General features: G+C 50.6%; 6 protein-coding genes across 6 annotated transcripts; all 6 read left to right on the top strand.

Moving 5' to 3' along the window:
- Positions 1-404: 404 nt before the first annotated feature.
- CDV56_103346 (lysophospholipid acyltransferase family protein) lies at positions 405-3,180 on the top strand (the record flags this gene model as incomplete). Its single annotated transcript, XM_026756965.1, has 7 exons — positions 405-948; positions 1,015-1,233; positions 1,285-1,540; positions 1,598-2,276; positions 2,326-2,637; positions 2,692-2,948; positions 3,015-3,180. The coding sequence occupies 7 exons, from the start codon at positions 405-407 to the stop codon at positions 3,178-3,180; spliced, it is 2,433 nt and encodes an 810-aa protein (XP_026611027.1).
- A 1,313-nt stretch (positions 3,181-4,493) lies between these two features.
- On the top strand, positions 4,494-6,161 carry CDV56_103766 (ammonium transporter; the record flags this gene model as incomplete). The annotated part of the gene is made up of 5 exons (XM_026757385.1): positions 4,494-4,502; positions 4,577-4,791; positions 4,849-5,029; positions 5,084-5,404; positions 5,463-6,161. The coding sequence occupies 5 exons, from the start codon at positions 4,494-4,496 to the stop codon at positions 6,159-6,161; spliced, it is 1,425 nt and encodes a 474-aa protein (XP_026611028.1).
- Positions 6,162-7,473: 1,312 nt separating this feature from the next.
- CDV56_104069 (putative nucleoside diphosphatase (Ynd1)) lies at positions 7,474-9,817 on the top strand (the record flags this gene model as incomplete). Its single annotated transcript, XM_026757688.1, has 4 exons — positions 7,474-7,483; positions 7,562-7,596; positions 7,649-7,775; positions 7,848-9,817. The coding sequence occupies 4 exons, from the start codon at positions 7,474-7,476 to the stop codon at positions 9,815-9,817; spliced, it is 2,142 nt and encodes a 713-aa protein (XP_026611029.1).
- A 618-nt stretch (positions 9,818-10,435) lies between these two features.
- Positions 10,436-11,463, top strand: lea1 (U2 snRNP complex subunit LEA1; the record flags this gene model as incomplete). Its single annotated transcript, XM_026757990.1, has 4 exons — positions 10,436-10,514; positions 10,605-10,645; positions 10,723-10,983; positions 11,083-11,463. 4 exons carry the CDS (start codon positions 10,436-10,438, stop codon positions 11,461-11,463), a joined length of 762 nt encoding a protein of 253 aa, XP_026611030.1.
- Positions 11,464-12,222: 759 nt separating this feature from the next.
- Positions 12,223-13,062, top strand: CDV56_104535 (uncharacterized protein; the record flags this gene model as incomplete). Its single annotated transcript, XM_026758154.1, has 2 exons — positions 12,223-12,742; positions 12,809-13,062. The coding sequence occupies 2 exons, from the start codon at positions 12,223-12,225 to the stop codon at positions 13,060-13,062; spliced, it is 774 nt and encodes a 257-aa protein (XP_026611031.1).
- An 805-nt stretch (positions 13,063-13,867) lies between these two features.
- Positions 13,868-15,058, top strand: CDV56_104670 (uncharacterized protein; the record flags this gene model as incomplete). The annotated part of the gene is made up of 3 exons (XM_026758289.1): positions 13,868-14,122; positions 14,180-14,300; positions 14,358-15,058. 3 exons carry the CDS (start codon positions 13,868-13,870, stop codon positions 15,056-15,058), a joined length of 1,077 nt encoding a protein of 358 aa, XP_026611032.1.
- Positions 15,059-15,267: the final 209 nt, after the last annotated feature.

A 15,267-nucleotide genomic window follows, 5' to 3' on the forward strand; every position in this document is an offset into this window, starting at 1 on the left:
TTGAACTTTTTAGCGCTTTTTTCCCTGTCGCTTCCCTAATCGGGCTTAGTGCTGTGTATTTTAGACCCATACCGGATGGTAATTATGGTATGATATATATATCACGTGACTGACATCCGAGGTATTCTGGGGAAGTAACCCAAGAGTCTGAGAGTCCGGCGGGAGATCTACGGCGTTTGTTGGGAAGACGCAGCGCTCGCAGGGTATAACTATCCTGGTTTGGTCATGGCTCTGGATATTGCCTCCCAATCATCTGGCGGATGGCCACTTATCTGAACTCGTGTCTCCTCTCATATCACGATTAGATGCGATTTGAACCTCCGCCGTTTCGCTCCTTCGATAACGCTCTTTACTTCCCCTTCCCCGCAATAAGACCGTTCGTTCGCCTGTAGCTCCGATTTACGATGCCGGCGGAGAAGACACCCGTGGAGCACTCAGCTCCCGACCTGGAGATTGTTGGTGATAAGGTCACAATTCATCCAAGTGGATATACTGGGGGACCTCAGGATGGCCCAATTACGGAGCGGAACCTCGTTTCCCATATGGCGCGCTTCCGCGAGAATCCTTTTGACTTTTTGCGAGAAGTTAGCCTCTACATGTCTGGAACAGGATGGCGTGCATACAACGACGTGATCGGACAGCCTATATTTTACTCAGGGTTCTCGGAACGTATCAAGTCGAGCATCCTTGCCAGTCCCATTCTGCAAGCGAAGGTCAAGGAGCTAGCAGAGATGCGCCTTGCGGTAGAGGAAAAGGAAGGGCTCCTACAGATAGGCCAGGGCCCTGTTTCAAAAAAGAAAAGGCAGCGCCGGGCTGAGATTGAGAGCAATTTGAAGGAGGTTGTTGATACGATGATGGATAATATGATCTGTAAATTGGAGAGTAAGACGTTCATCCGAGGGGCATATTATCTTTGCACCCAACTTCTCACACGGGCCTATCATCAGGGTGAGAGTGCCTCCTAAGACCGTGATCTGTGTGATGACTGCGGATTTTTTGACCTTTTCGTTCCAGGAATCCACGTATCCAGCGAAGAAGTTCTGCGCTTGAGATCGGTTGCCCAAGAAGCAGCAAAGAAGAAGCAGTCTATCGTCTTTTTGCCCTGCCACAAGTCTCATGTAGACTACGTATCTCTGCAGCTTATTTGCTATCGTCTGGGAATTGGCTTGCCGATCGTTGTGGCCGGTGACAATCTCAACATCCCTTTACTGGGCCCTTTTTTACAACACGCAGGTACAGTCCATCATGAAGCCAATTTTCTTCCATGGCAGCTAACCATTCCAGGCGCTATGTGGATCAGGAGAAGCTTTGGGAACGACCCACTGTATCATACCGTTGTCCAGGCATACATCGATACACTTTTGCAGAAAGGGTTTAATTTTGAATGCTTCATTGAAGGGGGACGATCACGGACAGGCAAGCTTTTGTCACCGAAATTCGGTATCCTGAGTTTTATTGTGGACAGCCTGCTATCAGGTCGGGTTGAAGACACCATCATTTGTCCCGTGAGCACGCAATATGACAAGGTCATCGAGACCGAGTATGGCACCCCAAAACATATGGTTTTCCCATCACATTTTGCTGACGCATCAATCAGGTCCTACATTAGCGAACTTCTTGGCCAGCCGAAGCGAAAAGAGAACTTGGCTGACCTCCTTTCGTCATCTTCTGTCCTTTCGCTGAAGTTGGGGCGGGTCGATGTTCGATTCCATGAGCCATGGAGTCTGCGAGAGTTCATCACACAGCAACTGAGTCGGTTACCCAACCAGATCGACGCAAAACCTGGTCAGAAACTCAGCTACACAGACAGAGGACGCATCCTGAGAACGCTGGGATACCGAGTTCTCTCTGACATCAACAATGTGTCGGTGATGATGCCAACTGCTCTTGTTGGTACCGTTTTATTGACTCTTCGTGGACGTGGTGTTGGCAAGGGAGAGCTGGTACGCCGTGTCGAATGGCTCTGCGAACGGGTCCGAGCGAAAGGAGGGCGTGTTGCCCATTTCTATCGATCTCCCACTGAAGTCGTTGTAGATCGTGCTCTGGAAGTCCTGGGTACCAAGCTCGTGGGCGAGGTAACCGGTTTGGCCGAGCCTACCTATTATGCCGTGGACCGCTTCCAGCTCTCATTCTACCGCAACATGACAATTCATTTGTTCATAACAGAAGCACTTGTCTCGGCGGCTATGTACACAAGGGTCAAACAGGGCGGTGGTCCCGCGTACCAACGTATTTCCTTTGAAGATCTTCTGAAACAGGTCTCATTCCTATCACAGGTATGCTTAACCTGATAACAGCAGACACAAAGATACTAACTCGCTGCAGCTGTTCCGCGGTGAATTCATTTTCCCTCCTGAAGGCCTGACAACCAACCTCGATAAAACACTTCGAGGACTAGAGAAGGATGAAGTCATTACGGTCTCCGGAGATTCCTCCGGGAAGCCACTCTTTGTCGAACTCAGTGACGCTGAGCGGCAGCGTGGAAGAGAGAACTACGACTTCTATTGTTTCCTTGTTTGGCCTTTCATCGAGGCGGCCTGGCTTGGCGCAGTGTCCCTCATGGGGCTCACTCCACCTCTGGATGGGTCAAAGGACGTTTGGATTGACCAAAAGAAAGCGCAAGACAGTGCACAGATTGTAAGTTCTTTTGAAGACGGCATAGTCCATGATGGGATCTAATACCCTCTGCAGCTTGGCAAAACACTGTACCACCAGGGAGATCTCTCTTACTTCGAGGCTGTGAACAAAGAAACGCTCAGGAATTCTTACCAACGGTTTGCCGAAGAGGGAATCATCCTTGTCGCGAAGAGCAAAGAGTCTCGCGCAGGTCCTACAATCAAACTTGCCCCCGAATGGACACCAGAGCGAGACCCAGCAACAGGCAAGCTCTTGCCCCGCGGCCGTCTATGGGATTTCACTGAGTTGATCGCTCAGTCACGACGCGAAGGGTGAGTAAAGACTATCCTTCTTCATCCTTCCACGGTTTCTTGCTAGTTCTACTGACACTGGTATAGCAAAAACCGTCGGGACGGAGCCACAGTGTCATCACGAGTTCTTACAATGTCCGATGCTGTCGGCCGCAAATTATTCGAAAGTGCAGCAAGCCCTGATCCGACGAATAACGTTGATGTTTCGACACGAACTATGCGCAGAAATGTCATTACGCCGTCGAAACTCTAACGGGGCCTGATGGCATATGAATTGTTCTAATTTTTTTGATATTCGCCGCATGATGTTCTCTTAATCGTTTCCCTCTCTTGCCAATACCCCTCCTAACATGATACGGTTGTTGTACTTAATTTTGCCTCATTTCGCATATTTTCGCTGTATGCATACACTCTGCTCCGACTAATATTTTGTACATATACATTCAATATGAATCACATTCCACGAAAGACCATCTTGTTTCAGGCATCAACATCTCTCTCCAACAGTGACAATGTTGGATTTTGTTCCGTCGTCTATCCCACCAAGAGCCGTACTATGTATGACCTTCGAACGAGCCAGATTCTTATTTCGAAGCCATTTTAGGAGGCAGTCCCGGCTGCCTCAGAAGGATAGAGGTCAGGCGTCGCCAACATTTCTGTTGCTTCACAGGATTAGGAGTTCAGCGAGGGCTGACTCTCAATATAGACCATTCTATCCCTCGTACAATTTCCTTTCTCTTCATTTTCTTCCTACATTCTCATACCTGCAGGTAAACACAGGCTCCAACATGGTTTACCTTCTCGCTCCTTGACTGATTCGTTGGGACCTAAGTCCTGCTTCCTTCATTTCTGCTAAGAATTGGGCTTTATGGTGCAACATCAGCAAATCTACAACAATGACACATCTGATTAAAACTCAATAGGGATCACATCAGTACACCAAGTCAAGAATAAAATGCAGGACCGCTCAGTCCTACAAATCATTCCGAAACCCATATCTGCACTCCTATCGAGTTGTGCAACCCCCGATAGGGTTCTGTTATCTACCACCAATAATCGCCATCGACCCTCGCGCATTGCGTTTCCCATTACAAGCAACCCGATACAGCTCTAAACCCTACAGAGATGAAAGATCCGGGGTTGATAAGAGCATCAGCTGCAGCCTTACGCCTTATCAGCATTCTCAAGAGTTCGGCCTCGTCGCTCCTTGGCAACAGCAACAAAAGCAAGGCCAGAGCCACTGCTATCTAGTTACTCATGCCGTATTATCGTGATTATGGAGCCTAAGTTGGCGTACTGGATTCTTGGCGGATATAGATAAGGGTTCTTGTGCTGTTGTGAGTAAGTGTTCCCGATGGATTCCATGATTGCTCTCTGTATGTTGTTGCCATGATGGAGCATGCTTCGGTGGTTGCGAACCGCCAAGAGTTGGAGAAACAAGGATAGATAAATGCGACAGAGCGTTTATGAAGGGCCCGTGGCCGCTAAGAATCTCTGGATGGCTATTCGAGTTGAGACAGAAAGAGGGAGTTGAAAGCGTAGCTGCGCGACGAACAGCCTTGCAGTATGAGCGAGGTATGTGCCCAATGCTCATGAAGTAATCTTGCGCTGTGAATTGAACATGACTGACGAGGTCTCATGAACGATAGCCGGTTTACAATGCCTCGACACCCGAAGGTGGTGATCCGACCAAGGTCGACGTGAATGCGCAGTATGTCGGGTTCGAGTATCACTACGTTTATATCATGACCTGCAGCTTCATTGTCTGGCTTATCTTGCCTGGAATCGGTCTGCTTTATAGTGGGTTAGCTCGCAGGAAATCTGCATTGGCCCTACTTTTCCAGTCCTGGATGATCCTTGCAGTGTACGTTCCCCTATTTCTGAAGGCCATACCTACCCTGGCGATACTGAGCATGAATAGAACGACGTTTCAATGGATGTTCTGGGGTTACTCTCTCACTTACTCCAGGGACGGCGGTCCCTTCATTGGCACTCTCAAGAACTTTGGAATGATGGATGTCCTTGTAGCGCCGTCCCCAGGTTCTGCAGTGCTTCCTGAGATTGTCTTTTGTCTGTATCAGCTGCTTTTCTGCGCCTGCACGGTGAGAGCTCCCGAATACCTGCGACAGAAGAGACTCGTGTGTTGATTACTGCAGGTGATGATTGTCGTCGGAGGCGCTTTTGAACGTGGAAATATCATGCCATCTTTGATATTCAGCTTCTTCTGGGCCACGCTCGTCTACTGCCCGCTGGCGCGGTGGACATGGAGCAGCAACGGCTGGCTTTATAACCTTCCAGCTTTAGACTTCGCCGGAGGTGGCCCTGTTCACATTGCGTCCGGCTGGGCTGCCCTGGCCTACGCAATGGTGCTGGGAAAACGAAAGGACCATGGTATGGTCTCGTTGCGCAAGCCCCACAACACAACTTTGGTCTTCATTGGAACCGTCTTGATCTGCTGTGGGTGGCTTGGATTCAATGTACGGTCATTGTTAACAATTCGATGCCTTTGAAGACCTCTCCGCTGACCAGTGACAGGGCGGCTCGACACTCAATGCCAGTGTGCGTTCCATGGTGGTTATCTTCAACACTAATACGGCAGCGAGCACGGGCATATTAGGATGGGCTATGGTTGATTACATCAAACACAAGCGAAGGTTCTCCGTAGTTGGAGCCTGTGAAGGAGCCATTGCCGGTCTAGTGGGCATCACCCCGGCTGCCGGGTATGTGTCCGTTTGGCTAGCAGCTTGTATTGGGTTCATCACCAGCATTGTGTGCTCGCTCCTGCAGAATATTAACGACTGGCTGAATATTGACGAGGGCATGGATGTATTCAAGCTCCATGGTGTGGGTGGCATTGTCGGCGCGTTCCTGACGGGTCTGTTTGCAACTCAAGATATCTCGTCTCTTGATGGTTTCACTTTTTCAAGTGGAGCGATTGACGGAAATGGAATTCAGGTTGGCTACCAACTGGCTGAAATCTGCGCCATCTCGGGTTACTCGTTCGTGGTCTCCTGCGTCTTGCTATACGTTCTCAAATTCATTCCGGGAATGAATCTGCGGGTCGACGAGGAATCCGAAATCATCGGACTTGACCAGGCTCAGCTCTTTGACGAACAGATTGGAGACTGGAGCTTAGCGGACAACTCCATTAGCGTGACAACCCCGACCATTATCGGTGTTTCGAAACAGTCATCAGTATCAAAAGATGAGACTCGCGCGGGGAAAGCAATGTAGGTTAGATGATTTGTTTCTTGAATGAGATCTTAGCTTTGTTCGCTTAGGTGGAGCCCAACAAAGTCAAGGGGTTTTCTTTGGAGAGTTGGATACGACCCTATCGGTAAACCCGGTAGTCGGTGCTCCCGTGTGGATGGCCTATCCTTGGAACGACGCATCAGACGCAGACTCATGGAGGGATGAGTGGAGAGGAATGCATTCCATCCACTGACAGATTCCGTCGTGTCCATTCTAAGTTTACCATGTTCCTGAACGGAGGAGGTTGGAGCACTGCCCTTCGCTGGGATTCATGACTGGAAGCGGATGCCATTAGTAAATCGCTACCGGGCCGGCATAACTCAGACAGAGTAATCTTAGCAAGACGACTTTGAATCATGACAAAAACATATGATAGACAGATCACAGGTAAATCCTAACCTCGAAAGGTGACACTTGACATATCATGATATCAGGCTATCAGCAAGTTTCAGTGGAGGAGATAAAGTTGTCGAGCTCCGCCAATGAGATGACGAGAGAACTCAGCAAAGTGGGGCGAGCTTACGTCAATTCGGCTGGGATGAGTAAGTTTAGTGCCTTTTAGCGCACTTTTCGTGGCTATTTCCAGTATGTTCATTGTAAAGGAGGGTGGGCGATGGGAATGTCTGAGGCTGGGACTGGAGTACGTATGTCATCTTGAAGTTTTGGTATTCTCGAATGACTAGTTCAGGGTCCAGTTGAGAATCGCATGCTCTTGTATTCAGTCGCTTGTATCTAATCCCAAATGTTGTTGGAAATTGGAATCTATATCCGGATGATATTCAGATGGACGGGCTGGACGGATGGTTCCAGGCCTTCCCAGTGAGGACTAGTGGTATTCCGCTGTACGGTCCCGCTGGCGATCGACGACGGGAGTGGTCGCGTCCTGTCGCCATCCGTTCCCGTCTTATCGTTACCCTGTAACTTTCTTCTGGCCCTTTTTTTCCATCTCTCCCCTCCTCCAGATAGACCCTGTACGCATCATCGCCGTCGTCTTCCTTGTAGGCGTCGTCGTCGTCTTCTCCCGCTTGTTCTGTTCTTCTTATCTTGCTTAAGCAAGGCCATTCGTTTGATCCATCTAAGCCTTGATTTTCTCTCCCCAGGTTTCCCCGCCTTCTTCATCCTTTATCGCACTCCCCCGGTGAAGCTTACGGTTGAATGCTATCGCATTGCTTCACTTCGACGCCTGTTCTCAACTGAGTATTGTCGCTTCTTCAACGTTCACTTTTCAGAAGTTGCCAATCTGGTGGTCATGCTTCATATATAATCATAGTATCAGCTTTCGCTCCACGTTCCAATGGGCAAATGTATGCCGCCACTCCGCTTTTCAGCCTACCTTGTTTATCGCTGTTGAAGCGGCAGCTAACCTTCGTGTTGCACACTAGGGCATTATGGTGTCGTCCTGGATGCAGGATCATCTGTTAGTGTCTAATTGTTAAAAGCCGTCGCTTTCCTGCTAACAACTGAGATAGGGGACTCGAGTGCACGTCTATCGGTGGTTGGACCCTGCTATCGCTCGCAAACACGCTAAAAGTGATGAGCTGAAAACATTACCGGAGATCAAGAGTAAATCGGAATGGACGAAAAAGATACACCCTGGTAAGTTGTAACGGCGGACATGTCTGCACTTTTCCTTCGGAATCCATCTCTCTGACAGTCACACTATCATAGGCGTGTCATCGTTCGCAGACAGACCCGAGGCAGTAGGCCCCGATCATCTTGCGGAAGTCCTCGATCATGCTCGCAAGATTGTCCCCGCCGATCAAATAAAGGATACTCCCATCTTCCTACTCGCCACTGCTGGGATGCGACTCCTGCCCGATTTTGAACGCGAGCTTCTATTGAAACAAATCTGCTCCTACGCCAGCGAGAACTATGACTTTCTGCTTCCTGATTGCGGCGTGCACATTCAGGTCATCCCGGGTGTGACAGAGGCCCTCTATGGATGGATTGCGACCAATTACTTGCTGGGCAGCTTCGATGAGCCGAAAGGGCATGATCATGGCAAGGGCCATCATACCTATGGGTTCTTGGATATGGGTGGCGCATCCGCGCAAATTGCCTTTGCGCCCAATATAACCGAAACCGAGAAACACGCGAACGATCTGACTCTACTTCGGCTGCGCAACATTGACGGTTCCACCCAGGAGCACCGGGTTTTCGTAACATCTTGGCTTGAATTTGGCGTGCACGAAGCTCGGAGGCGTTATTTGGAGGCCCTACAAACCGCAGCTGGAACCGCTAAGGAACTTCCCGACCCTTGTCTCCCCAATGGACTCCGAACCACAATTGACGGCAAACCTCTCCCGACCGACGACATCGCGGAGTTGTCTCTGCTGGGAACTGGGCGATTCGATGAATGCTTGCGACAAACATACCCGCTTTTGGACAAGGATGCGCCCTGTTCGGATACACCTTGCCTTCTTCACGGAGTGCATGTCCCTGCTATTGACTTTGATGTGAATCATTTTATCGGTATTAGCGAGTACTGGCATACGACGCATGAGATCTTTGAAATGGGACACAAGGACAAAGCTTACGACTTCAACACTTATCAAGAGCGGGTACAACAGTTCTGTTCACAAGATTGGGAAGCCATCGAACAAGGTCTACAAAAGCAGTCATGGGGAAAGAAGGTTGATCGGCAATCGGCTTCTGAGGTTTGCTTCAAGGCTTCATGGATCATCAATATGCTGCACGACGGCATCGGTATCCCTCGTGTGGGTCTCGAAGATACTACTGGTTCCGGTCACAATGGGACCAAGGAAGTTCTCTCCCATGGCAAGGAGAAAGGATTCCTTGATCCTTTCCAAGCAGTTCACAAGATTGACTCCATCGAGGTTAGCTGGACACTGGGTAAAATGGTGCTCTATGCATCCTCTGAGGTTCCAGTGGAAGTTCAAGAAGCTCAAGAAACCCTTCCGGTTGGATTTGGCAGCAACGTTCCAGGTGTACCGAATGACTTCCAATACCCTAGCGTCGAATTGTTTCCCAACAATGAGTCGCTTCATGTTACGAATTGGCACGATGCGCTCTTTGATGGTGATTCCTCGCGCAGGGTACCGGGATTCCTACTTTTCTTGATTATTATTGCAATGGCTGCATTCTTCCTCTGCGGTCGGAGTCGTCGACTGAGAGTTTACCACATGTTCAAAAGTCTCTTCAAGCGTGGAGGCCCGCCTCGTCCGAGCTACCCCAAGAAGCGAAGAACCTTCCCTGGGAAACTACCATTCTTCGGCGGCGGATCACATTCATACGAGCGCGTTCTTGAAGACGGTGCCAATGAATTTGACCTGGGTGTGGTAGGCTCCGGTCGTGGCTCACTGGACAGAAGACACTCCTCTGATACGGATTCGAGTAGCTTCATGCCTCCGAAGCGAACAACAAGCTGGAGCGGTCCAACCACACCTAGTTTCAAATTTGGGTTGGACAATTCGTCCACATCGACCATCGGGCTGGGAATCACCGCCGATTCTGGCGTCAATGCCATGGATCGTGCCGGGTTGGTCGTGAGGACGGAGAGCAGGGATCACCTGGCTCCAGTGGCGTTGGGCCCGACCACAAACGGCCGTCGCTCTAGGGCAGGCAGTCCGACAAGATCTCACAGATCACCCAATATGACGCCCCTAGATCAAGACTAATGTCTCTGTATGATCATACTTTTTAATTTGCATATCCTTTGGAGTTATGGCATGGTTTCCATTGTCATTTGTTTGCACCTGAAGACTTTTTTCAGTGACCCGGACTTCCATGTCAACCCTCGATTCGATTCGGTTCACAAGCTGAATGGCTTTCTTTTTTTCCTCATTCTATATTATGGGCTTGTGCTCCGGAGTACATAGCTGCTGCTTTTGTTCTGATATCTTTCTACAAGCCGTTCCCTTGGAATGAATTTTGCTACTTGTACGTTTTAATGAGGTTTCATGTATCATAGACTCGAAATCACCTATATAACACCTCCATAATAAGCTGAAATACTGGATGTTTCTTGACACGATCACACTCCATAAACGTCACGTGCATTCATTAGACGGCCGAGTCAGTCAACCTCACCGCCCGGCAAAATCTTGAGGTAATGCTGCTTCAATAATTCAGCCATGCGTAAAGAGCTTCGGCTCCAATCTCCGCTCTCTTCGACTGATTTTCAATTGCTCTGTTCTCATCTCGAATTATTATTCCTCCCTTTTGTTCCGCTCCTGCGCATTATTTGCGTGTATGATACCCCAATAGAGGAACAGCAGTAATAATCCACCGCCGCAATGCGATTGACCGTCGAACTCATTCAGAATTCCCTTTCCTACATCAATCCGCTCAAGGATCGCGAGCTAGACCTTCGAGGTGGGTTTTGCACCTTAGGCCTGAAAAGGACAGATACTACACTTTTGAAATGAGCTGGATTGATATCGATTCCTATTTTGAATTATGTAGGGCACAAGATTCCCACCATTGAAAACCTGGGTGTTGCGAAGGTACGTCTCGGATCGAAACATTGAGCCTCTGGGCTTGATTCCTTTGCTAGTCATAGGAGAAGGCTCATAGGCAATAGGACCAAGATGCGATCGACTTTACGGATAACGATATTTCCTCCCTGGGGAATTTTCCCTTCTTTCCTCGTCTCCACACCCTCCTTCTTGCGCGCAATCGAGTGAAGCATATTCAGCCGACGATAGCTTCTACCATACCCAACCTGTCGACGCTGGTACTCACGGCAAACAATATGTCCGAGTTGGCGGACTTGGACCCCCTCCGAAACTTGACACACTTGACTCATCTGGTGTTGCTGGAGAACCCTGTTACACGGAAAGAGGTGAGCTGCGTTACCTTTTCAGCACACGTTCCATACTATATCCGATGTTTCATGCTACTACAACGCGTCTTCTGAAGGAAGAGTGGCTGATTATTATAGCACTACCGATACTGGGTGATCTGGCGGATACCAAGCGTCCGGTTCCTCGACTACCAGAAAGTGAAAGATGCGGAGCGGGAAAAGGCGAAGGAGCTCTTTGGCACTGCCGAAGAACCTTCGGCTCTCGCGTCCAAGATTATGGGCATCAAATCTCGTACCTTTGACGTACCATCTGGCGGCGCAGAGCGAGCAGCGGCGGACAAGGCTGTTAGGGTCAAGTTGACCGAGAAGGAGAGGAAGCGGGTCGAAAAGATGATCCGCGAGGCGAGAAGTCTACAGGAGATTACTAGACTGGAGAAGGAATTGAACGAAGGGCGGATACCCGGAGGCGCTCTTGATGCCGGTGAGGACAGCGACGATGAGAATCAGATGCAGATGTGAATTCGGACCGGCGTTGAGTTTCACTTGTTCTATTACGGAAATTTTGTGGTCGACTATCTTTTTGAAGGCTCGGCATGAGAGGCAACATGTGGTTCATTCTATTGGGATTTTGTCTCGGAGTTATGCGTGTTCCTCAGCAGCACAATACAAAAGCTCTTTCAGGTTGAGCATAGCTAGATTGGTCAATATCGGGCCAGACGGCACAAGAATAAGCAGCTAGTTGACTTGCATCAGTCGTTGTGAACGAAATGTTAATGGCCTGATGTATGTCGAAAATAGACAGACCTCTGCCATGTTGTATGCTCTCAAAAAGTCAATGCTCCTCGAATATGAGAACACAGTGAAGAGACTGATCTCATCCTGATCGAAGCGGAATGATCCTGATTTGATGCCAAGACTTCTAATCTGATAAGATAACAGCACGTGCCTCACAGATCGGCCTCAACGTCATCAATGTTTTCAGTCGTCGATGAAGACACTACAATTTCGATCATCCGCCTGACTACATGGCTTGATGTTTCAAGCACAGGATATATATTCCAATTGACTCTACTTGCTAGATTCCCGATTGACTGTGCAGGGAAAAAACAACAGAATAACCCCCATCAATCAATATCTCTAACCCCGCAATCCGCACCACACACAGTGGCTCGAAACATCTGTAGCAAACGTCTCTCCTCCCTAGCCCTCCAACTACAACGCCAGTCTACATCCTTATCCGCTACGTCAGCCGCCTCAGAATCATCATCGTCAGCAAAAATGCCGCCCCGCGCACCCTGGCACTCAACCCTCCAATCCCACCTCTCCAACTCCTCTTTCTCCGAATTCAACGTCGCAACCGTCGCGCTTGATGCAGATGGCCGCACCGTCCCGCGCACCCGCACCTGCGGCTTCCGAGGCTGGTTCCCGAATCCAGAACTACATTCTAGCGCGGTTGAAACCCTGGCGTCCCAGAACGAGCGCCAGAACCCGGCTGTGTACGAGAGCGAGATGATCTCGTTTACGACGGATGTGCGGATGGAGAAGGTCGGCCAGCTCGAGGGATCGGGGAATGTCGTTGAGGCGGTGTTTTGGTTGAAGGATGTGGGCAATCAGTGGCGGGTGAGGGGGGAGGCGTTTGTGATTGGGGATCCGGCGGGTGGTGAGCGGGAGGAAAAGGCTAGGGAGGAGATTAGGAGGGGATTGAGGGTTTGTGAGGGGTGCGAGGAGAAGGAGGGGGAGTGGAGCTGGGAGAGGCAGGTGACGACGTATTTTGCGAACCATACGCCTATTCTTAGAGGTCGGTTGCGTTGCTTGTGCTTGTTTATATTTGTTGACTGGAGGGGAAAACTGATGTGGTGCATAGGCTCGTTCAAGAATCCTCCGCCTGGGACGCCGAGATCGCAAGCACCCACTGATCCCAACCTCAAGCTTGGTCAGAAGTTGGAGGATCTGCATGACCCTGTTGCGCGTGGGAACTTTCGCGTGGTTGTCATTCGCGCTAATGAGGTCGAGCGGCTGGATCTTTCAGACTACAAGAAGCCACAGCGGTGGAACTGGACCCTTGTTGGTGGGACTGGTGATGATGCTCGATGGGACGAGACTGAGTTATGGCCATAGACGCAGTGATTTGGGCTCACGGTGGAGCGAAGCGAAGCAGTCTAATACGTTGTTCAGCTATTCTATGACATACTGTGTGATAATGTAGAACTTTCTTCACTCTTTTTCTTCCTTTATGCTGTGGCTGATTGAACAGACAGGGGTCTTGTCCTGCTGTGGCTTCCTTGTTACTGGATATAGAGCAGATGAGTGAATATCAAAGAGCCTCAGCAGGTCTTGGGCTTCCCAGCCCTTCCATGCTCCACTATCCGGACGATCCAGTTCCGGGTCAGGCCCTGAATATCCTGTTGATAAGAGCATATGTCGTCCAAATTGGGCTAGATGAGTCGATATTCCAGAGAGCAGTGAATTGAGCCTCTCAGTCTCTCCTGCTTCCCACTCAGAGTGGAGCCTGCTGTCGATTTTAGATGGAATATTCCGCTCCAGCAGCATCAACAGCGCATCCATCTCAGTTGAACATTCACCATCTTGTTTACCTTGCTCTGTTAGCCTCGCGCCTTTGAATATTTAAGGCCTCTCCCATCTCTCCTTCTCTTTCTCTCCTTCTCTTCTTCTTCTCTCCACCATCATTACCATCATAACCATCATTCCTCCATATCCTGCTCTTCAAGCTATCAAGACTCTCAATCAATCAAGCTTCTGCTTGTTGTCTCTGGTAAGTGACCAGTCAATTATCGACGTCCTGGTGTCGTTTCAGCTCGCTAACACAAGTCGTCTGCACAGCTCCATCCATCGGTGAGATACCTGTCGATCGGTTGAATCTGTTGGCGACATTTTCTAACACAGGTCAGCTCAAAAGACCACAATGTCCGAGCAAGCAGACGCGCTCTGTGTCAAGTGCGGGGCCCCTCGCGCGAAGGGTTTCGTCGGCATGGTGACCAGCATGTGCCTCTCCTGTGCCAGGGTCAAGCTTGAAGCTGACACGGCAAACACCCACAGTGAGAAGGCGTCCCATGCCGGCGAGCCCGTCGCCAATCCCCAGTCCGAGGCTGAGGAAGCCGCTGGGAGCGAGAGGGCCCCTAGTGTGGAGGAGGGCGAACAGCCCTCCCGCAGCCGCAAGGTTAGTATCTGACTCGCTTTCTGCTTCCGGGGTACGTTCATGCTGACGATCCTCTAGCGGCGCATCCAGCCATCGGCGGCCAAAGGCGCCGATGGTAAAAAAATGACGCCGGCGTGTGCCAACTGCAAGAAGTCAAAAATACGTTGCACGCACCGTCAGGTCATCGAAGACGATGACAGTAAGTTTCCTTCTTCCTTACATTCTCTCTTGATCGCGACGAACTGACTGCTTCAAGGCAACGTCCCCTCCCGGAAACGGAAGAGGGGGGAAGCAGAGGCACACGTCGGTGTCGGGGATGACGCTGGCAATGGCAGCGACACTTCTGCCTCGGTGGGCGCGGAGGACCAGGCTCCCCCACCAGCGAAGAGACCCCTTCGGATTCGGTTGAAGGGCAAAAACGAGGAGGTCGTGACGGAGTCCGCCCCTCGTCCCGCCGGATCCGAAGCTGGTGCCTCTGTCGCAAAGAGGCAGGCCCAGGGCGGACTTCGCAAACGCAAGTTTGCCGAAGTCGAGGAGGAAGCGTCTTCGGGCGCGACCGAATCGAAACCCGCAGCCGCTGTGAGCGTCGAAGGGACCGGCTCCGTGGAGGCGTCCAACCCTCCACGGAAGCGAACCCGACGGGGGCGAAAGCCAAAGGCGGAGCGCGATGTTGAAGCCGTTGAGCAGGCGGCAGTTCGCAACGCGACTCCAGCACCCGTCGTGGCGCCCGCTGCTGCCAGGTCCCCCGCCACAGCTCCCGGGGCGCGGCCTTTACCCTCCTTCCCGATGAACAATCTGGAAGGAGCCGCCCATCTGTCGGTGCATGCGGTTCTCAGCAGAGAACTGCAGCAGAAGCTGGAGGACGCCGAGACCAAGTGGCTCGCTGCGATTCAATCCCTCCAAGCTGCCAAGCAAGCACTTGATAGTTGGGTGGAGGTGTGGAACAAGGGGCTGTGAAAGCAGTTCTCCTTGTTCTTATGCCTGGTGAAGGTCTGCGAGGTGTTGCTTTTGCGGCTGTGGGCAATTTTCATCGGCTGTTTCTTTTGTTCATGTAACTAGAGCGCGGCGCAAGGAAGGTCTTGTCGGTTCCTGTATCTGCCCCCTTGACCCCGTGTACAGCGGATGGGCGAGGTGTGGCTTTCTGTTTGGGTGTTGGGTTGATGTTT

Source organism: Aspergillus thermomutatus (assembly GCF_002237265.1).
Source record: "Aspergillus thermomutatus strain HMR AF 39 chromosome Unknown NODE_257, whole genome shotgun sequence".
In the NCBI taxonomy this organism is placed as follows: Eukaryota; Fungi; Ascomycota; class Eurotiomycetes; order Eurotiales; family Aspergillaceae; genus Aspergillus; species Aspergillus thermomutatus.